General features: G+C 38.8%; 1 protein-coding gene across 3 annotated transcripts; it reads left to right on the top strand.

Annotated features, from left to right (window-relative positions):
• The first annotated feature begins 1671 nt into the window (after positions 1 to 1671).
• On the top strand, positions 1672 to 22365 carry ARPP19 (cAMP regulated phosphoprotein 19). 3 transcript variants are annotated; one of them, XM_040226544.1, is made up of 4 exons: positions 1672 to 1759; positions 2004 to 2058; positions 13861 to 13983; positions 18098 to 22365. In XM_040226544.1, exons 2-4 carry the CDS (start codon positions 2014 to 2016, stop codon positions 18266 to 18268), a joined length of 339 nt encoding a protein of 112 aa, XP_040082478.1. In that variant the 5' UTR covers positions 1672 to 1759; positions 2004 to 2013; the 3' UTR covers positions 18269 to 22365. The 3 variants fall into 3 exon arrangements, with proteins under 3 accessions (XP_040082478.1, XP_040082479.1, XP_040082480.1); XM_040226545.1 differs by lacking the exons at positions 1672 to 1759; positions 2004 to 2058 and adding an exon at positions 2261 to 2587; XM_040226546.1 differs by lacking the exons at positions 1672 to 1759; positions 2004 to 2058 and adding an exon at positions 13670 to 13777.
• The last annotated feature ends 1188 nt before the right edge of the window (positions 22366 to 23553 follow it).

The following is a 23553-nucleotide window of genomic DNA, read 5'->3' as shown; positions in this document are numbered from 1 at the left end:
CACTATGAACAAAGCTAGTGGAGGTGATGGTATTCCAAGAGCTATTTCAAATCCTGAAAGATAATGCTGTGAAAGTGTTGCACTCAATATGCCAGCAAATTTGGAAAACTCAGCAATGGAAAAGTTCAGTTTTCATTCCAATCCGAAAGAAAGGCAATGCCAAAGAATGCTCAAACTACCACACAATTGCACTCATCTCCCACGCTAGCAAAGTACTACTCAAAATTCTCCAAGCCAGGCTTCTACAGTATGTGAACCGTGAACTTCCAGATGTTCAAGCTGGTTTTAGAAAAGGCAGAGGAAGCAGAGATCAAATTGCCAACATCCGTTGGATTATGGAAAATGCAAGAGAGTTCCAGAAAAACATCTATTTCTGCTTTATTGACTATGCCAAAGCCTTTGATTGTATGGATCACCACAAACTTTGGAAAATTCTTAAAGAGATGGAAATACCAGGCCAGCTGACCTGCCTCTTGAGAAATGTGTATGCAGGTCAGGAAGCAATAGTCAGAACTAGACATGGAACAGACTGGTTCCAAATCGGGAAAGGAGTACATCAAGGCTGTATATTATCACCCTACCTATTTAACCTATATGCAGAGTACATCATGAGAAACGCTGGGCTGGATGAAGCACAAGCTGGACTCAAGATTGCCGGGAGAAATATCAATAACCTCAGATATGCAGATGACACCACCCTTGGAGCAGAAAGTGAAGAGAAACTAAAGAGCCTCTTGATGAAAATGAATGAGGAGAGTGAAAAAGTTGGTTGAAACTCAACATTCAGAAAACTAAGATCATGGCATCTGGTCCCATCACTTCATGGCAAATAGATGGGAAGAAGTGAGAAACTTTATTTTGGGGGGTTCCAAAATCACTGCAGATGGTGACTGCAGCCATGAAATAAAAAGGCACTTACTCCTTGAAAGAAAAGTTATGACCAACCTAGGCAGCATATTAAAAATCAGAGACATTACTTTGCTAACAAAGGTCCATCTAGTCAAGGCTATGGTTTTTCCAGTAGTCATGTATGGAAGTGAGAGTTGGACTTATAGAAAGCTGAGCAGCAAAGAATTGATGCTGTTGAACTGTGGTGTTGGAGAAGACTCTTGAGAGTCCTTTGGCCTGCAAGGAGATCCAACCAGTCCATCCTAAAGGAAATTAGTCCTGAATATGCATTGGAAGGATTGATGTTGAAGCTGAAATTCCAATACTTTGGCCACTTGATGCAAAGAACTGACTCATTTGAAAAAACCCTGAAACTGGGAAGAATTGAAGGCGGGAGGAGAAGGGGGCCACAGAGGATGAGATGGTTGGATGGCATCACCGACTCGATGGACATGAGTTTGGGTAAACTCCAGGAGTTGGAGATGGATAGGGAGGCCTGGCGTGCTGCAGTCCGTGGGATTGCAAAGAGGCAGAAAGGACTGAGCGACTGAACCGAACTGAGGCAAGGCAGAATGGGGAAAGACTTGTGAAACACAGAGCTTTGGGGAGCCCGAAATTCTTTGTGGGCACGGCGCAATGAGGTAGGAGGAATCCAGGATTCAGCGAGCCTGGGGAAGTGAAAATAGACAGGTTCTTGGATCCAAAGGAAGGGACCAGAATAGGCAGGCGGGGCGAGGAGAGGCGGTTACACGTTTAAACTACAGTTCCCAGGAAGCATTAGGCAGACGGATGTGAGGTTAGGCGCGAGCCGCGACCTTTGAAGGCAAGAAGGAAGTGCTTGGGCGTCGCAGAACTGGAGAAGCGGAGTAAGGTAGGCTAAGGCGCGGCGCGGGAAAAACGGCGGGGCGGCGGCGGGCCGCAGTGGTGGCCGCCCGCCGTGCGCGACGGGCCTGCGTGTCGTCATAAGGCGGCGGCCATTTTCGGGGGCGGAGGCGGCCCGGGCGGGCGCTCGGGGAGCTGGCGGGAGGCGGGAGCGGGCGGGCCTGTGACGGCGCGGTGGTCGGGCGGCCTCGGCCACCCGGTAATCGCTTCTCTTCTCGGCCTCTCGTCCGTAGAGGGAGCAGTATGTCTGCAGAAGTCCCCGAGGCAGCCTCCGCGGAGGAGCAGAAGGTGAGTGTGCGCGCGTAGCGGGCCAGGGAGCCGTCGCTGCCGGAACCCGGCCTGGCGGCGGCCTGGTCCTGCTTGGAGCCGAGGGGCGCGGCCGAAGCCAGCCCGGCGCCGGTGCAGAGCGGCTGTGCCGCCCCTCCTCCCTGGGCAGGCCCGTCACTCCCTGGTCGGCGGTCCGCAGGAGCTCGGGTAGTGAGCGCCGGCCTGGTGCCGAATTGAGTATTCTCCGGGTTTGAAATGTGCCTTTTAACGCCTCGGTATCTCGGGGTTTTCCTTAACCACTCATCTTTTCATTAGAGCCTTGAACCTTGTAGTGGAGCGTAAGGTTTCCCATGGGCTGCTGACCTAGGAACCTTTGTTTTTCCCTGGAATAACTAACTTCAACTACTTGTATTGTCTGCGTGCTCTTCACTTCCAAGGCGGTATCTCCTGTTTGGGCGGTGACTTAGACCAGGGTTGAAATTTCAGATCCAGTCATCGTCGGCCATGTAACCTTGGTCAGTTGCTGAACTCTTGCATCTGTAAAATAATAGTAAGTCCTTGCTTGATACTGTTGTGAGGCTTAAGTGCGCTGGGTAACTTAGTGCTTTGGCGCAACGTGTGCTTAGAAATGTGAGCCAGTGGGATTAGCATATGACTAAAAATTGGAATTTATTTTTTTCTTTTTAACCAATTTAGTTGATCCCTTTTTTTGTGTGGAAACATGGGGACATTTTGTAAATTCACTTGTAATATCTTGCTGGTGTAGAGAAATGTGCCACGGATCTGTGTGATTCAAATTACGAACATAAAGGCTTTATATTTGTGTAGGCTGGTGCTTGCTTCTTCCAGTAATTATTTAGAGAATCAGAGGGCATTATCATAAATAGGATTTGGTCTAATACTTGGATTTTGTAAGGACTTCTGCTTAAGGTTACAGCCATGTCCCTAATCAGGCTGGAAATTTGATTAGTGTTCTAAACCCATTCCATATGTTCTTTACCATATTAACTTTTCCTGAATTGGATGGTTTTGTTATGATATTACTAGTAAAGTAACTGGAGAAAAAAAGAGACAGTGTAAATAATAGGCCAAGTCACTACATTATTCGAGAATAGTCCAATGAAAAGTTTGTTGGGTATTTTTCACACTTTGATAAAAATTGAACTTGGGGGAAAATAAAGAGAAGTATATATATCGTATATATATGTATCTATAAAGATTGCAATCATTTATCATGTTGTTCATTATTTCTTTAGGATTTAGGAATCCAAATAAAATGGTCAAGCCATATCCCTGCTGTCTTGTCTTAAACACTAAATCAACCCCAGTTTCAACTGCTGATGTACAATAATGTGCTATGTAATTTTCTTTTATGAGATTTGCTAGTATGTTCTTAAAGTGTGGAGTGTTGGTTTCTGCATTGTAAATGTTTTCACTTGGGACAGCCTAATACTATGTCTCTTAACAAGATTAAGGCTATCCTGAATGTTTTCTTATTGTGTCTACATTAAAATTTTAATTCAGGTCCTTGGTTTTAGGGCTGTTGTCACTAACTCCAGTGTGAGTTAGTAATATAATAATGTCCCTTCTTGAATTAAGGTTTGGCTGTAGATGTTAAGTGCCTGTAGCATGGGTCCCGTCCCTAAACAGGAGGAGAATGTGCAGAGTCACTTCTCTGCTCCTGTGGGCCAAATCACCTGTTTCTTCTCTTTGGAAGAATGGTTAGATGACCTAAAAAAAATTAGATTATTGTCTGTGTACCCAATTGACCTTTCAATTAAAGCTAGAGTAAGTCAGCTAAAATATTTTTATAGTTTTATCGTATATTAGCCTGTTGCCTCTGAAAAATTAAAATGAAGAGATGAGCCTGGCATGGAGTCACTATCTGATCTGAATTATTGATTCAGTGTGGCATGTTTTTTTGCTGAAACTGAATTTCTAATATATTGAGAATATGGTAGCAGTGGTTAAAGTGCAGGAGATTCTTGAGTTTGGCAGGTTAACACTCCCCTGGACCATATAATCCCTCATTTCTCCTTTTGTAAGAGTAGGCTGTGTAATCGTAGGTACCTCATTTACATTTTAAATTTAACTCTATTCTTTTTTCATTATTCTGGACAAATGGAGTAGTAAATGAAAGCTCTGACAAAGAAGTACCACAGAGGTGCTTAAATGTAAGATGGCGATTCAGATACCCTAGAATATGCTTATATTGTTCTTTAGCTTATCAGTGACGTGAAAACAAAACCTACTAGCAGAGACCTCATGGATCCATCAGTCATCCACTTTGAGTAGCATTAAGCTGAGACAGGCATGCAGTCTGATTCTGGGGGTAAGAAGGGGGATGTGGAGATTTAAAACACGTAATTCTGTAGTGAGCATCTTAAGCTTGGGCCCCTCCTTTATTTATCTTTCCTCCCATGGCCCCTAGCATAGCATCTGGCATTGTTCTGAAAATGTTGGTTAAATGAATTTTTCTCTACACTTTCCGGTTGAACACATTGTCAAAGCACTGTGCCTGTACAAATGGCACTGCTAGTACTGCAGTTAGATAAAAGAGAGGCTAGACCATGGTAATATGAAAAACCTTAGACCCAGTTAAATCTGAATGAAAGTAGAGGAATGTTTATAAATATATTTTTTCGTGTGTGTGTGTGTGTGTGTGGTGGCTGGTTGTGCTTCCCAGGTGGCTCTGGTGGTGGTAAAGAACCCACCTGCCACTGCAGCAGACCTAAGAGACGAGGGTTTGATCCCTGGGTTGGAAAGATCCACAGGATCAGAGCACGACAACCCACTCCAGTATTGTTGCCGGAGGAGTGCCATGGACAGAGGAGCCTGGCAGGCTACAGTTAATAGGCTTGCACAGAGTCTGAGACAACTGGAGTGACTTAGCATGCACACACACCGTGGCTTTTAATTTTTTAAAAGATCTTAGTAGCAGATTCTCTAGAAAACAGTCTCTATTATAATGTTCATCATGTTGTTAGTAAGATGTCTTAGAAAAGGCTAACTCAGGTATTTTTGACAGGTTAAAAGGTACGCTGGTCGACTTCCCTGGCAGTCCAGTGATTAAGACTGCCTGCTTCCAATGCAGGGGGCATGGGTTTGATCCCTAGTTAGGGAACTAAGATTCCACCTGCCAAAAAAAAAAGATTATTGTTAATTGTAAAGAAAACCAGGGAGTTCCCTGGTGGATTAGTGGTTAGGATTCCAAGCTTTCACAGTAGAGGCCCAGGTTCAATCCCTGGTCCAGGAATCATCCTGCATGTCGAGCAGTGTGGCCAAAATAAAAAATGAAAGGCATGCGTGGTGCTTTTGTGAGTGGTGAAAGAGGAAGAGAAATATTGTTTAAATTATTTCATTATGTCATCACTAAAGAGTGAATATAAATTGCTTTCCCATTTTCCAAGTTTTTAAAAAACTGGTTAATATTGGCATTTTCTGACACTGTTTTTGACAGTACCTTCGGTAAGCAAAAGGCTCAAGATACATTCAGTTAGGAGCACAACCTGCTACTCTTGTTTGTGTACAGCCATTGATTCTTAGCAATCTAGAGGTAAATCTCAGAAAAGTTTTGAAAAGTTTCTTAACTTCTAAAAACCATTTGGAATATATTGTATTTGTTCATTCAGTAGACTTTTATTGGGCATCCATTAAATGCCAGGCATTGGGCAAGCAGCACGGACTTGGTAGAACTACAGAGTTTTTCCTTAGAGGTCAATAAGAGTATTAGTACCTTCCTGACAGTATACCAAAGGATTTGTTGGCTTTTGTTAATCAGTGCGTCAGTGAACATACTGTTGAGCAGATAGAGAATTTGTTCAAAGTGGTCAGGTTTTTACTTGCTGATGTTGCTGTGTAACTTCTCTGCTCAGGGCCAAAGAGTGGTGGTAATCATTCAAGCTTGCTGTCAGCTCCATGACAGACTAATCCTTAGTTATTTGAACATATGTTTGTGTATACATATGTTTGTGTGTTTATGCCTTATGTCCCTGCTACTTATAGAAAGGATAGCTAAAGTATTTCAATGGAATAGTTCACAAAAATGTAAATGCCTCACATTAGTAAACGTTAGGCCCTGTGCGAGTTGTAGAGTGTATAACAAGGATTATTTGGGGCCATATGTTACTTGTCAAGAGACTATCTATCATTTAAAATATTGTTCTTAAATTTTTGTTTTTTGTACATCATAAGCATATATCTGTTGCGATATCCTGGATTTCTCCTTCCTGGTTCATAGGTTAGAATGGAAGTTTCAAAATTCTAATGATGCTTCTTCCGCCCCTCCCCCCAAAGCTATTCTCAGCATATAGAAACTACTTAGCTAAATGCAGTCACTCATTCTAGCATGTTTCTTTAGAGTAGTAAAATTTCTGTGAAGGACAAAGGCTTCCTGGAGAGTAAAGTTTTGAAACCAGATTTGAATTTTTAAGAATACTTTATTCTTGGTTAAGCTTGTCATTTCCTCTCTGTTGATTCTTTTTGTTGTATCTGTATTTCATTAATTTCTGTTTTTTATTTTCTCCTGTTTTCTTTGGGTTCTGTTCTTTGTCTTAACTTCTTAAGTTAGACCTAGCTCATTGAGTTTTAGTTTTAAGTCCTTAGACACTTGTGTTTTGCAACTTTGGTATGTGTAGAATTTTTATTATCAGTGAGCTCCAAGTATTTGTTTTATTCCTATGATTCCTTTTTAAACCATGAATTATTTAGTAATGTATTTTAGTTTCCAAATGACAGGGAAATAATTTTGAAATAATTGACTCTTAACTTCTGAATTGTAGTCAGATTGTGGTCTGTACCTTGACTACTTTGTCTTTCTTACCTGTCTGTATGAGGAAGAGGTGTTGAAATCTCCTATGCTGATAGTCTTGTCATTTGCTCCCTATCATCTGACTGATTTATATATTTTGATGCTTTTTTGAAATTAGAGGCATGAACATTAGATCCTCTGTATCCCTAATAAAGCTTTTTGGTCTTTTTTCTCCTTTCTTGTTCTCCCCTCTTTTTTTCAATTGATTGATTTTCTTCTTCCATTTTACCCCCACTGTTAATTTGGAGGTTTTATACTTTAGTTCTGTTGTTAAATTTATTCCCCCTGAAATTTTATCAAACATCCTTAACTAAACAAATTGTAAAATTAGTATCATAAATCTTTTTCTGAATGAGACACAAACAGAATACTTTAAAAACATATATATTTTTACTCTGTCCTTTTTTAGCCTCACATATTAAGATCTTAAAATCAGAAAAATGAATCTGTTGATTATTTCTCAATAAAGCTAGAGAAAATTAGAAAACTGACTCATTATATATGCATATATACCAGTTTCTTTGCTATTTCCTTGTTTGTCTCAAAATTTTTGAAGGATGTATTTTCATTCTAGCTGGAATAAATGCTCAAGAATTCCTTTGAAGGATGTCTAGAAATGCAATCACACCAAATTTTGTGTCTTTTGTGTTTTTTAATATGATTGTAAGGATAAATTGCCCCAACTCTTTTAATTTGTTACAGCTTTTTTATTTTAAATCACTGTGAAATGAAGTATTCACATCAGACATCTCCAGGCTCCAGATGTTGATGGGGTTTTATAGGAATCAAAGTCAGACTTCTGGAGTAGGCTATCAGGTCACTTCTCCTCGTTAGCCCTATGTCCACCCCTGTCACCCACAATCCTGCCATGACCATCCTGGAGGCAAAGTGACTTTTTTTTTTTTTTTTGGTAATAGTTCTAGCAAAAGTTATACAACAGTTTTATTACCTTTATTTTACTTGGCAGTTTACCATACATACTTGGTATAATTGGCAATTTACATACGTACTTCTGTCAGTTTAGTTCAGTTCAGTTCAGTCGCTCAGTCGTCTCTGACTCTTTACGACCCCATGAATCGCAGCGCACCAGGCTTCCCTGACCATCACCAACTCCCGGAGTTCACTCAGACTCACGTCCATCGAGTCAGTGATGCCATCCAGCCATCTCATCCTCTGTCGTCCCCTTTTCCTCCTGCCCCCAATCCCTCCCAGCATCAGAGTCTTTTCCAGTGAGCCAACTCTTCGCCTGAGGTGGCCAAAGTACTGGAGTTTCAGGTTCAGCATCATTCCTTCCAAAGAACACCCAGGACCGATCTCCTTTAGAACGGACTGGTTGGATCTCCTTGCAGTCCAAGGGACTCTCAAGAGTCTTCTCCAACACCACAGTTCAAAAGCATCAATTCTTCGGCGCTCAACTTTCTTCACAGTCCAACTCTCACATCCATACATGACCACTGGAAAAACCATAGCCTTGAGTAGATGGACCTTTGTTGGCAAAGTAATGTCTCTGTTTTTTAATATGCTGTCTAGATTGGTCATAACTTTTCTTCCAAGGAGTAAGCGTCTTTTAATTTCATGGCTACAGGCACCATGCAGTGATTTTGGAGCCCCCCAAAATAAAGTCTGACACTGTTTCCACTGTTTCCCCATCTATTTGCCATGAAGTGATGGGACCAGATGCCATGATCTTCGATTTCTGAATGTTGAGCTTTAAGCCAACTTTTTCACTCTCCTCTTTCACTTTCATCAAGAGGCTCTTTAGTTCCTCTTCACTTTCTGCCATAAGGGTGGTGTCATCTGCATATCTGAGGTTATTGATATTTCTCCCAGCAATCTTGATTCCAGCTTGTGCTTCTTCCAGCCCAGCGTTTCTCATGATGTACTCTGCATATTAGTTAAATAAGCAGGGTGACAATGTACGGCCTTGACGTACTCCTTTTCCTATTTAGAACCAGTCTGTTGTTCCATGTCCGGTTCTTCTATACTTTGCATTATTTCCTGTCTTTTATATTATGCAAATACTTTGTAGGAGATATTTCAATAAATTGTTCATTTTACCTGATTTTTTATCAGTTGGTGTCCTCCTCTGGAGAACAGAAATCACTGAGGGTATATCAAACAGAAAGGGATATGGTTTAGGGGATTAGGTTACAAGGTTAGAGTTGCAAAAGAGGGAAAATGATGTTTCCAGAAGTGAGGAAGACCCTGAGAGAGTGAGCACTGTTCTGAACCCAGTGTCCTTGAGCCCCCATCTCATGTAGCGGCTACCATAGCCCCTGATCGTGAGCTTAATGCCCTTCTGTAAAACACACAGGAGCTGCTGAGGTCTGCATGTGTGTGGCATCACCAGGAAGAAAATGCCTTTTAATCTGATATAGGTGCCACTGACAGACTCTTTAAGGAATTCAGTCTGGGAAATGTGCTATCAGGCTTCTGTCGTGATTCAGAAGAGTGTTTAGAGAAGGGTAAGTGTGGGCTCAGTGTCCATGGATACAGTCCACTACCAGATGTGTTATTAATTCTCCACAAGCAAGTCTGGACCTATGTCAAAACATTGGTGAACATCCAAGCATTTGAACTTGCTTATTAATAAGCCCTGAAACTGTCTACATCTGCCAGAGGTTTAAGAATGTTTCTGTATGATCCTTTAAAAGTATTGTAGATGTTTTGATTGGTATTGACTACATTTTAAAAATGTAACTTTGGTCACATCTTGCACCTTCTTGGTATTAAATGTAGCTGAAATTTTGAATCCAACCACAAAGTTGCAGCTAGCAGTCACTTGCCATTGTGCTGTATGTTGGGAAAGAATGTTCAAGAATTGCTTTGTTTTTCTAGGACACATTACAGATTTATTGTAAATCTAAATATTTTGAGCTGTAGGTGCTATTTTGCCCAAAGTATTTTTCAATAGTAAACTGTTTCAACTTAATTGAGCTGTTTCATTTAATTGGATATTATATATAAGTATATGCATAAATGTATTCTTATTAAAATAAGAGATGGCCAGATAAAATGGCATATTGTGTACAACTTTTTTCCCATGTGTATAAAATGGGGAAACCTGAATAAACACTGGAAACTAGGGAAAGTTAAAGAATATTTCTTAGATACAGAGAACTGATAAAGAAGTGGAGAGCTCTCATTTCCCAGGCCCAAGAAAGCTGGATGGTTTTAGTGGAAATGTAGGATTCTGTTAACATCCTTTAATTTGAAGGTGGTCGGGCTGTAATCAGGTTAGAGTCCTTTTCAACCAGTTTACAAATTTAGCTTCAGCCTATCTAAAACACCATTGTACAGTGGACCCCTAGAGTAGGTCCCTCCCAAGTCCACTTCTAAATTAACCACTGTGAATACCTTGGGGCCATAATAGCGAAGTGGTGACTACTCTGTTATACTTAATTAATGTCTCTAGCTTATCTAATGATAAGGCAAAAATCCATATAACTAAGTTCAGTTCAGTTCAGTCGCTCGGTCGTTTCCGACTCTGCGACCCCATGAATCGCAGCACACCAGGCCTCCCTGTGCATCACCAACTCCCGGAGTTCACTCAGACTCATATCCATCGAGTCGGTGATGCCATCCAGCCATCTCATCCTCTGTCGTCCCCTTTTCCTCCTGCCCCCAATCCCTCCCAGCATCAGAGTCTTTTCCAGTGAGCCAACTCTTCTCATGAGGTGGCCAAAGTACTGGAGTTTCAGCTTTAGCATCATTCCTTCCAAAGAAATCCCAGGGCTGATCTCCTTCAGAATGGACTGGTTGGATCTCCTTGCAGTCCAAGGGACTCTCAAGAGTCTTCTCCAACACCACAGTTCAAAAGCATCAATTCTTCGGCGCTCAGCCTTCTTCATGGTCCAACTCTCACATCCATACATAACTACTGGAAGAACCATAGCCTTGACTAGACGGACCTTAGTCGGCAAAGTAATGTCTCTGCTTTTGAATATGCTATCTAGGTTGGTCATAACTTTTCTTCCAAGGAGTAAGCGTCTTTTAATTTCATGGCTACAGTCACCACCTGCAGTGATTTTGGAGCCCCCAAAAATAAAGTCCGATACTGTTTCCACTGTTTCCCCATCTATTTGCCATGAAGTGATGGGACCAGATGCCGTGATCTTCGTTTTTTGAATGCTGAGCTTTAAGCCAACTTTTTCACTCTCCTCTTTCACTTTCATCAAGAGGCTTTTTAGTTCCTCTTCACTTTCTGCCATAAGGGTGGTGTCATCTGCATAGCTGAGGTTATTGATATTTCTCCCGGCAATCTTGATTCCAGCTTGTGTTTCTTCCAGTGCAGCATTTCTCATGATGTACTCTGCATATTAGTTAAATAAGCAGGGTGACAATATACAGCCTTGACGTAGTCCTTTTCCGATTTGGAATCAGTCTGTTGTTCCATGTCCAGTTCTAACTGTTGCTTCCTGACCTGCATACAGATTTCTCAAGAGGCAGGTCAGGTGGTCTGGTATTCCCATCTCTCTCAGAATTTTCCACAGTTTATTGTGATCCGCACAGTCAAAGGCTTTGGCATAGTCAATAAAGCAGAAATAGATGTTTTTCTGGAACTCTCTTGCTTTTTTCATGATCCAGCGGATGTTGGCAATTTGATGTCTGGTTCCTCTGCCTTTTCTAAAACCAGCTTGAACATCAGGAAGTTCACGGTTCACATATTGCTGAAGCCTGGCTTGGAGAATTTGAACATATTTTACTAGCATGTGAGATGAGTGCAATTGTGTGGTAGTTTGAACATTGTTTGGCATTGCCTTTCTTTGGGATTGGAATGAAAACTGACCTTTTCCAGTCCCGTGGCCACTGCTGAGTTTTCCCAATTTGCTGGCATACTGAGTGCAGCACTTTCACAGCATCCTCTTTCAGGATTTGAAATAGCTCAACTGGAATGCCATCACTTCCACTAGCTTTGTTCGTAGTGATGCGTTCTAAGGCCCACTTGACTTCACATTCCAGGGTGTCTGGCTCTAGATGAGTGATCACACCATCATGATTATCCGGGTCCTGAAGATCTTTTTTGTACAGTTCTTCTGTGTATTCTTGCCACCTCTTCTTAATATCTTCTGCTTCTGTTAGGTCCATACCATTTCTGTCCTTTATTGTGTCCATCTTTGCATGAAATGTTCCCTTGGTATCTCTAATTTTCTTGAAGAGATCTCTAGTCTTTCCCATTCTGTTGTTTTCCTCAATTTCTTTGCATTGATCGCTGAAGAAGGCTTTCTTAAATCACCCTTAAATAATACTGGTAGAGTCATGATCACAATGAAGATAGCCCCACGTCAATTTTCAGGTCAAGTGATAGTCACTTTTTTGTCTAGTGTTTGAACAGATGGTTGAGCTGGTTCTTCAGCTGATTGCCAGCTGAGGTAGTTGACTCCTTTTGTATGGGCTGAGTTTTGAAACACTAAAATGATAAACAGTATGTTGATATGCTTACCTCAGAAAGAGACATACTCTGGGATTGAGACTCTCATAGGAATAGCAGGTTTACATCACACATCTCACACTTGAGCTACCCTTTTTGAATAGAATGACTGGCAGAATCGCTGACACTATTTTGAGTCTCCGGCTGGGCACACATACATCAAGTACATGAGTGATGTGACCTCTGTAAAAGGAGTGAAAATCGGAACATGTAGATGCATGAAGTGGCAGCTTCAAGGGAGTAGAACACTTGAAACAGAAGGAAACATACAAAAAGAAGCCCCAGAGAAAGGATACATTTGACAGCAGCAGCTGTACTCTCAAAATCCTCTTAAGACTAAAAATGAGAAGAGGTAACAGTGCATGAGGAAGTTGTCGCAGGTGAAAAAAAATACTGACCATCTATAAAGTTGATTATAAAACATACATGAATATACTTTTAAGGAAGACATATGCAAAAATTACATGAAGTTGTTTCTTCAGTTCCTAGAGTAATATGATTACTTGCTGCTTTATAAGATCAGTAGGCTTGGCATATTTATGGATAGCTTTTCTACTTCATAAATAGCCTGGAAGAATCAAGATATACAGAGGTGTGTGATTTTGCTGAGCTGGTGGGCAGAAGTGAGTCCATTAGCTAGAAAGTGTGCCTTGCCATTGCCCAGCCTCCCCTATGTAGGCAGCGCTATTTTTGTTCATTCTTTCTTCTGCACTACTTGCCATGAAGTGGTAAACACTGCTTTCCTGTAAAATACCATTTCAGGGGATTGCCCCAACAGTCCAGTGGTTAAGACTTCATGGTTCCACCGCAGGGGTCGAGGGTTCTATTCCTGGTGGGGAACTAAGGTCCCACATGCTTTGTGGCATGGCCAAAAACAAAAAACAAATGTATCATTCTTGGGAAGAAAGAAGGCTATATCTCTACTAGTGTTAAAAGTGAATAGTCTTTAAAATATTGATAGTCCTTGAACAGAAAACATATTTTCAATACATTAAAGAATAGGCTCTTTGGCATGAACAGTGCTTGCCATTAAATATGGGGAGAAATTAGGCAATAGAATCTGAGGTGTTTCTCTCCTTTAAAAATAACAGGGTCTTATGCATTGAGTTATTCAAGGAAAATGTATCAGATAAGTAAGCTGCTGTTAATTTCTACTAAAGAATCTCAGAGCTTCCAATTATACATGATTTTGAATAAATAGGAGGTCAAAAAGATTTTTTTAATTTTAACATTATTAAGGTAGTTCTCTAAATATGGGCAGAGAGCTACTGCATTCCATAGAAGGTGAATAACTATAAATGTATTATACATGACCGGAAAGTAATGGCAAGCAAGACTTCAGAGCTGAGCTATCTTGGTATTTTTATCCAGTGTGTGGGGTGCATCACAGCTATAATAGAACTATCACATGGATCATTTGAAAAACAAGGCAGATTTTTAAAGCCTCTGTGCTTGGTTTCTTAGTCAGATGCTGCGTTATTTGGCATTCGACAACAAAAGTCAGAATCCAGATATTTAAAAGGTGGAATTATCTAAAATAACTGAATTGTAATACAGAAGTAATTTATTTAAATTATTTCAGGAAATGGAAGATAAAGTGACTAGTCCAGAGAAAGCTGAAGAAGCAAAATTAAAAGCAAGGTATCCTCATCTGGGACAAAAGCCTGGAGGTTCCGATTTTTTAAGGAAACGATTGCAGAAAGGGGTAAGTGCTCATATGGAAATCTTCAGCTTTTTTACACCCTGTGAACTCTGGGCTGAAAGAGGCTGTGAAATGGGTGCCTGTATTTATACCTCTGTACCTTGCTACCAGATGTGTGTGTGTGCACTTACATGTTGACTCTAGCTATATGTGGATTATTTTCTCAAATCAAATTGCAAGAGAATATTTTTTCTGGCTTTATTGAGTTATAATTGATATGTAACATTATGTAAGTTAACGGTGTAGTGTGATAATTTGATACATGTACATACCATGAAATACTTAACATAGTGAGGTTAACTAACACGTCTTTTACCTCACATAATTACCATTTTCTTCTTGTTACAGTGAGAACATTAAAGCTCTGCTCTCAAGTATGTAATCCAATATTGTTAACTGGAGTGAACCATGTTGTCCGTTTTTTAGATCCCTGGAACTTCCTCATGTTATAATTAAAAGTTTGCACCCATTAACAGTTAAATTTCCCCATTTCCCCTACCATTCATCCACTGGCAACCACTGTTCTACTCTGTTTTCTGAGTCTGATGATTTTAATTCTACATATAAGTAATACCACACACTAATTGTCTTTCTAAGAAAAGAAAATTTTAAAAGTGGCACAATATAGAGTGGCATTTTTATATAGCGTGAAAGAATGCCATTCACAGCTTTGAAAAATAGGATGACAAGGAAGAATTATAAACAATTTAAAAATAAAATCCTTGTTCTGTGAAAAGTAATTTGACGGGAAAATCATTACAAAAATGATCGTATTTGTAACACATAAAATAGTTTTTCAAATATACAAGAAAAACATTAAGATGCCCTAGATAAAGGATTTTAACAGAGGAAGTATTGTTATTAAAACACAGAAAAAAGTGTTTATACAGGATAAAAATCAATGAAATGTAAATTAGAACAATTATTTCTTTGTATTAGTAACTGTAATTTTAAAAAGTATAATTATAAAGACTATAATATAGGGGATACATAGAAAAAAGCAGAATGGGAGGCATGTTCTACATTCTATGTAAAATGTATTTGTGCCAAGTCTCATTTTGAAATGATACCACCAGATGTGGTTTTAATATGAATTATATAATAATCTTTGATTGTTAAATTACTATTTGAATTTAGGGTTTAACTGATTATTAGTGTTTAGGAAGCTTTATTTTCCTTTGCTAATTTTCAGCACAGCTTATACCAACAGGCTTTCTTCCAACAGTCAGGCTGTTGTCTTTGTCATTTTTCTCTAGCTTCAACCATTATGTCTTTTAAGTATTTTCAAGTTAGAATTTATATACATTGTATCTTGGAGTTGGTGTTATAGATGTAAATAATTGTCAGTAAGAAAATGCCACTTAAATCAAGAAATAATTATGTAGAATTTGAGATGGGAGCTCTTGAAAAATTTTGTATTTTACCAAAATGTCAGTGAATGAGCACTTTTAGAGAAGTCAGATCTTATATTCAACTATATCATTTCTTACTATGTTAAAAGATTTTTAGTTTTCACAAAATATCTGGTCACATGATTTTAGTTTTCTTCTGTTGTAATGGCAAACTTGCAGATTGTCTTAGTATCTTTAACCAGTTTCTCACTCATTTGAGAAGGTCAGTTGCATATCATTTATATTAAGTTTCTTTCTGTTTTACGTACTCCGTGTTAGTCAGATACCTATTTTTAGGCTGTAAACAATATGAGATGTGAGGGATATCAAGCAGCAGTCTGTCCCATGTTTTTTATGTTTGTGGAGTTTATGAGGTCCCCCAAAACTGAGGATGCAGTTTTAAGAAACATGACCTTAAAGTTAAACACTGTCACTTAGGTGATCCATTCGTGCCAGTGCAGTTATAAATACGGTTGTAAGTATGGCCCTTAAATTGGGAGTGGGAGAAGGCTCTTAAAAAGTAAGATGATACGGAATATGTTGGGTTTTTTTTTTCCCACTTAAAAGCAAAATTTAAAAATTGTTAAAGACGTGATGTTGCCATCTTGAACTGTTTCTTTTCCCACGTGAAAAACTTTGATTGATTTTAGTTTTTTTCTAGCCATACTACATAAATTTAATTCCTTTATCTCAAACAAAGTAGCCTAATCAGTTAAGTTAGAGCCTCTTATGATGAATCTTTGGTTACTATAAGTAGAAGTGGAGTCGCTCAGTCGTGTCCAACTCTTTGCGACCCCATGGACTGTAGCCTACCACGCTGCACCATCCATGGGATTTTCCAGGCAGTAGTACTGGAGTGGGCTGCCATTTCCTTCTCCAGGGATCCTCCTGACCCAGGGATTGAACCTGGGTCGCCCGCATTGTAGACAGACGGTTTACCATCTGAGCCACCTAGAATAGCTATTATTAGAAACTGACTTTACTACACTGGAGAAAATCTGCCTAAAATTTGCACTGTGTGTTAAGTTTCTCATTTTGTGCTTTTGACTCTAAAAATTTTGGCAGGCTGCTTTCTCTTTTAGAAGCTACTAAACTTAAGAAGTAGCTCACTAATGTAATATATAGTACATCAGAAATTCTGGGATTCTGTTTTGTTTTTTTTTTTCACTGCATTCATTTTATTATATTTTTGATTTTTATTGGAGTATTGTTGATTTATAATGCTGTGTTAGTTTCATGTGTACCGCAAAGTGAATTACACATATAGCTATATCCACTTTTCTTTTTGTTTTTTTTTAGATTCTTTTCCCATTTAGGCCATTACAGAGTATTAAGTGAAGTGCCTTGTGCTATACAGCAGGTTCTTATTTGTTAGTTCTCTCTTCTATAGAAATGTATATACTATTATCAGTCCCAATCTCACAATTTACCCCTCCCCCCACACTACACTCATTTTAAAACATACAGAAATGAAGCTGCAGCAAATCTTCCTGGTCCAAGTTTCCTACTCTTTGTCTCTTGGCCTAACGTTAGGTGCTTATAAAAGAATGGTCTCTGGAGGAAGGCAGCTGATGAGACCTTTTTTTAGGCCACTGAACAACCTTAAACTAAGCTGTGATTTCCTGTTTCCTCCATTTACCACCCGAGTTATCTCTGAAATCTCAAAAAGAGTATTTATATTTCCCCCCCTTCCCCCTTTGTCCAGGTCCTCATCTCATATCTGGATTATTCTTCTTGCGTATGCTGTGGGCTCTGAGTAACCACAGCATCTTGAGTATTTAAGACAGTATAATAGTGGATTTAGGTCGCTGTTGTCCATTTTTGTATCTCTTTTCATGATTCACATAGTGCCTTGTGTAGTATAGCAGGCATTCAGTAAAGGCAGGCTAAACATGATAGGTGAAAAGTAGGAACCTGGCAAATTCACCTGTTTTTACTTTGGAACAGACCAGTTTATGTAGATGATCTATATTAAGGTTGATCTTTAGCTCCAGAATTTCTATTTCAGTGATAAAAGGTTATGCTGTTTACCTATTCATCTCTCCAACTAAAAAGAGTGATTGTTACACTTAAGTGGCTTAGGTGAAAAATGGTGGTATAGAATAGGGTTGTGTATTTTAAGTGATAATTTCTATTCAGTTTATTTCTTCTATTACCCTAGCATTTATATTTGAACCTTTAATTTTAGTGAACTGCTTTAATTCAAATAAATGGTTTAAATCCTTACAGAAAAGTTCATCTTAGTTGACAGAGTACCAGCATCTATGAATAGTTTTCATAATTGTAAGCTTGATTGAAGGTGGGTGGCACATCCCAAATACAAGTTAGTGAGTATGGGTGTTTTTCCCCAAAATCATTTAAATAGGAATTTAACCTAGGTGTTAACATTAGTGAATGAAAGGCTTGCCTCCCACTCTAAAGTCCAGGGCTATTCACTCCCAATAGATTGATTTGGAAGTTGGTGTTAATCTTGAGGGTTCCATCCTGGAACTAGAATGATGTAAGTAAGCCTGAAGAAGGTATTCTTGCCTGACTTCTCACTTATTGACTTGAGATAAAATTCACTGTAGAGACATAACTATTTCACGTAATTGATGTTTGCTTTTTTCTAAACTTTAGGCTTATTTTATATTGACAGTATAGAGTCACATTTATATCTTAAATGAGTGTAATTGCATAAAAACTTTTTAAACTCTAGTCTGAATTCTTCTTTTTTTCCCTTGTAGCAAAAATATTTTGATTCTGGGGATTACAACATGGCTAAAGCAAAAATGAAGAACAAGCAACTTCCTACTGCAACCCCGGATAAGACAGAGGTCACTGGTGACCACATTCCCACTCCACAGGACCTTCCTCAACGGAAACCATCTCTTGTTGCTAGCAAACTGGCTGGCTGATTAAAAAGAGCTGAACTGCATGAATCTTCTAATTCCCATTATTCCTCCTTAATATGTTACTCCTCTGCTTTTTATTTCCTTTTACTCCCTATGTCATTTGAGAGTGATGGCTTTGCAGGTAGCGGTAGTGTGTGCTGCTATTTTAAGGGAATATACATGTGTAGAGTTTTTGATTAGTTTAACAGTGCACTGATGAAAAGAACATGTTAGAGCAACATAAAGTAATCTACTTGAAAATAATTGTATATATTACCTAACTTCTAGTGTAGGGCTGGATCCAACAAGTAACTAACAAGTTTTGCAGTTTTAATGTTGGCTTTCTTTAATTCATCTTAATTATAGCTTTGTATGTTATTCTTATTTGATATAACCTCTACTGTTGGTTTCTTCTGGATTTTCCTTTTGGGTTTTGTAAAACGGAAGTTTAAGACCACAAGTTAGAAGAAAGGTCACATATTTCAAACACAAATAAATGGGGCTCCAAAAGATTTGTATCCTGTGCTTGAACGTGAATGGCCTTAAATCTGTTTCAGCTTTAACAATAGAATTTTACTTGGGCAATATTTGCCCATTCTGGTGTAACTTATGTGACTCTATTGCTTAACAGCTGCTGTTGAAGCTAGTGTTCTTGTTCAGTTCTATAGTGTTCAGAATACCTTTTGTCATTGAAGATGTGAATGAAGTGTGCATGTGCATCGACTGTTGAATTCACTTTTGTGCCATTTTTGTAAATACAGTAGTTTTGCACAGCCTCTCACAACTGTCTGTATTACTTCCACATATTAAAGAGTAGATATGTGCCAACCAGAAGCACAAGAGTTCCTACAAAAAACTCTGTATGTCATTAGAGCTTTTGTATAGTAAGAGTAGTTAATAGTCTTGGGGTTATAGAATACCAAACTGAAATCTTTGCTCAGTCTGCCATAGACTTAAGCTTTTTCATTTGTTAGTAGTACCCATGACATTCAGTGGCCTTGTGCAAATATGGTATGTTGCTTAGGCATATCTTTTGTCCTATGCAGAACGTTTCATTTTAACTTTTATGAAAATTACTATTCATATAATTTATATAAACTTTTTTAATGTAGAAACTTTTTACTTCCACAGTCAATTTAGGGGACACTAGAATAAAATACTTTGCCTCTTGTGGCCCCTCCCTCCTTTTTTTCCGCTTCTTTGACTCACATTGTGTTGGGCTGTGCGATTCAGCCTGTTCAGAAACATAAGTGTCTGTATGTTCACTCTTGAAATTTGCTCTGCTGAATGCTGTATTTTCTAACCCAATAATTACATTTTCCTTATAATTTCTCAGTTGTTAATTAACCACTCTTAATCCTGTATTATTACTAACTGACAATTGTTTAAATAGAAGGAAATTTATAATAAAACAATTATTTGAGAAGATTGGCCCAGGAATCTAATCAGGATGAGCTGAATTTTAAGTAATAATAATAAGCTAAGACTTGTGACAGTTAGAGCAATTTACATGATAGGTGGAACAGATAATATGTATTTAGATATTTTGCTTCTATAGATGTCATTTTAATAAAATGTAAATTCAATTGTATGTGTGGTTTGTCTAGTTAGTAAGAACTTTAATGAACAGACTGCTGGGACAAATCGACTGGTCTTTTAAGAGCTCTTCCCGTAAGTTGTGATGTTGTAGCATGATGCAGAGGATCTGTAGCCTGAGATGATAGTGCTTTTTTCTCCTTTGACTTGTGCAGCGCCTCCACCTCTTTTGAGTCCAGGCATCTTTTCTGGATCTTGGCTTCATTAGATACTTGCTTTCCTTTGATCCCAAATCACCATAGATGGTGTGTTGAGTATAGCACCTGCACCTAAAGGCTGCCTAGCACTCTGAGGAAAGCTTGCTGACTATCTTCCTGCTCCACCCACCCCAAAAGAACAGAACAACAAAATCAATAATGTGCTAACTTGTTACTATAAGGATTGGTGGTTTTAGTTTTAGTCGCTAAGTTGTGTCCAACTCTTGCGACCCCATGGACTATAGCCTGTCAGTCTCCTCTGTCCATAGGATTTTCCAGGCAAGAGTACTGGAGTGCGTTGCCGTTTCCTTCTTCAATTATAAGGATTAGTTATACATAAATAGATTTGTAATGAGAGTAAGTAGGTTATTCAAAAGCATGTATAATCATTATAGGATTGATTTACGAATTACAAAGTACCCAAAGTAGAATTTCTGTAATATCTGGTGGGGTTTGGGTTTTGTTTTTAATGACTACTTGGAAGCTGTCACTGTTAAATTCACACACATCAGATTAATCTGAAAAACCATATTGTTCTTGGTTATAGTAGGACTCCTGCTATGGTTTGCAATAAGTGATGTAATCTCTGCCTGAGTTTTAGTTTGTAAAATAAATACTAGTATTAACCTACCTCAAAACTTGTTGAGGATCTGTGAAATACTGAATAAGTGCCCAAAATAAAATATTGTCTTTTTATTAAAAGTAAGTTTCCTCATTAAACCAGCCTGCCTTCTGTAAAGCCACAATGATTGAAATCTCAGGATTTTCCATCAGGAGAGACCAGTCATGTAGGACTTGTAGGTTTAAGTAATTATTTAGTGTCCATTATTGGTGCTTGGGATAGAGGTTATACATTTTTATATTTCTGTTCTGCTTCTTAGCTCAGTTTATTGAAGGTATAGTTGCAGGCTGTTTCACCATTTCTTGAGTGAAGATTTTTTAATAAGATGGGCTTCATCAAACATTGTTATGGTTTCAGAATTGTGGTTTGAGAAATGGCCAATTTAAATCATTGTCCTTATTGTAAATGTATGTTGGCATAAACAAGTTGGAGAAAAATACTTCATGAAAACCAGCTAAAATAAATTACCTGTTTCATGTCCAGTAGCTCCTATTTGATAGTACAGTTCTTAGAAACATTTCATTTTTAAAGACTATATCTGAGTAAAACAATTCTAGTTATTGGCATGTTGGGATAGTAAGAATTGTTGGATTGTTTTGATGAACTGGAAGGAGCATGTTTGCAGTCTCTTTACAAGTTACTCAATATTCTTGTGCTGCTCACCTAAAAAAAAACATTTTAACTGTTCATCAAGGCCTGTATTTGTTCTTACTTCGCTTGGAATTTTTTCCTTGTTTTATTTGATGTAACAGAACTATACCTCTAAATGTTTATTGATACTTTTTACTAAATCAGACAGGTATTCTTTCTCAGTCCAAATTAGTGAAGTCTCATCAACACTGAAATGTGAACGCTACTTGAATTGTGCCCCAAACTCTGGTGATTCATGGGCAGGTATCCTGTAGGAAGGGCATGTCTGAGTGGCAACAAAGAGTTTCTCTGGTGGCCTTTCCACATTTCCCCAACATTCAGACGCATTTCTTCATTTTTCATTTTCCTTTTCCACCTCATTTTCCTTCACTTCTCCCCCGTTCCCATCCCTGCCTATCTCTTAAGCCCCCGATGGCATTCAGTAAATGATATTTAGGTTTGCTAAATTATCAGTCCTTTGATATTCTCCCCAATATACCGCAACTGTAGACCCATTTTGAATTTTCTAAAACACTATCCTTATCTGGAAGTGACAGTTTTGAGCCACTGTCCTAATTCTGCAATTCAGCATGCACTGCCAGCCTTCCCCCATGTCCCTTCTCCCACCTTATCCCTTCTCCTCCTGACACACCACACCACACCTTGTAAAACTGGGATCAAAGAAGTTTCATTCTGGGATTGATAATCTAAGGATAAAAATGCTGATTTTAATAACTTTCACTAGTTCCTGCCTTTTAAAGTAGGTAGGCCTATGGGTTTTATTCTGGAAATCACTGATGGGTCACACCATTATGTTTGTGTTATGTTATTTATCAACTAAACAGCATTTGAAAGAAAAATCCGATTGATTTAATATGTCCTCAGATCTTTTACAGCATCTCTTATTTGTGATGCAGTAGGACACTTGCCTATATTAAAAGGGCCAAAAGTAAATGCCTTTTTTTGTTGAACATGTCTATAGAGTTGGCAGTTAATGCTGAAATTTGTCAAGTAGCCCTTCCAAAATTAAACTTGTAAAATACACAAAAAATAAATGTCTACCTAGTATCTATTGATTTTATTTGCCGTTTTTGTCTCATTTAAGTGTTACATTGTTTTTTGGTATATTTTCTGAAGTTGATCCCTTTATATTTCAGCTACTATGATATTCAGAAAGAATTTGACTATTATAGTCTTAAATTTTGGTTTAAATAATGTTGGTTTATGAGTTCCTGGCAGTCTAATTTATATTGGTAGAGACTGTAATTAAGATTAACATGAAATATTTGCAGATTGAGTCTTTTCTACCTCATGTATAAAACACTCAAGTACTGTCAGGAAGGTTTAGGAGACAACCTGAGAAATTCTGTGTACACAGACTTCACCGCCAACTCTGGGATTGGTTGAAAATTTGTATATAACTTTACACTCTGCCCCCCTTATCCGTTGTTATACATCCACAGATTCAACCAACCTCGCGTGTGTAGTAGTATAGTACATATTTAGTGAAAAATACCACCTAGAGCTGGTCCTGTGCAATTCAAACCCACGTTGTTTAAGGGTCAACTTTTTTTTTTTTTAATGTGTGTGTGTGTGTGTGTGTGTGTGTGAGTCGCTCAATCATGTCTGACTCTGCGACCCCATGGACTGGAGCCCACCAGCCTGTTGTCCATGGGATTCTCCAGGCAAGGATACTGGAGTGGGTTGCCATTTCCTTCTCCAAAAGTTAATACAAGGTAGAAGTATTAACATTCCTTAAGAGAAGTAGAAATAATGTTCTGGGAAGTCTAGAGGAATACATTATTCAGTCTAGGGGATAAATGGGATGGGTAGTAATCGGGAATTTTAGAGGCAGTTTTGAGAGATAGGTTGCTGTAGTCATTGGTGGAAGAAAAGGGAGGAAGAAGAGCATTTTAAGTAGAGAGCTGTTATTTTCGAATAGTCAAGGAGCTAGGAAAATGTGGCTCTGTATAAGGAAGTTTGGTCGGAGATCATGACGTGTGAAGGTAACTTGATTTTTCCTTCCAGCCTTTAACTCAGTAAATGACACCTCTGTGCATTACTGAAGTACTCAAACCAACTTTGGAAGTTACCCTTCATTCCTCAGAGGCTGTGACCAACATCCACCAAACTACACACTGAATTTGTCGATTGCTCTTCACTGCTGGCACCATGCCCCGAGCCAGGATTTCTTACCTGGACAACTGCTGTAGTTCCTAACATGTCACTTTCCACTCCTGCTCCCTGTGCATGCTGCATCCCGC

Source organism: Oryx dammah, unplaced genomic scaffold (assembly GCF_014754425.2).
Source record: "Oryx dammah isolate SB20612 unplaced genomic scaffold, SCBI_Odam_1.1 HiC_scaffold_26, whole genome shotgun sequence".
Taxonomy (NCBI): Eukaryota; Metazoa; Chordata; class Mammalia; order Artiodactyla; family Bovidae; genus Oryx; species Oryx dammah.
The sequence above is the reverse complement of the archived record's forward strand: the minus strand, read 5'-3'. Positions and strand labels throughout refer to the sequence as shown.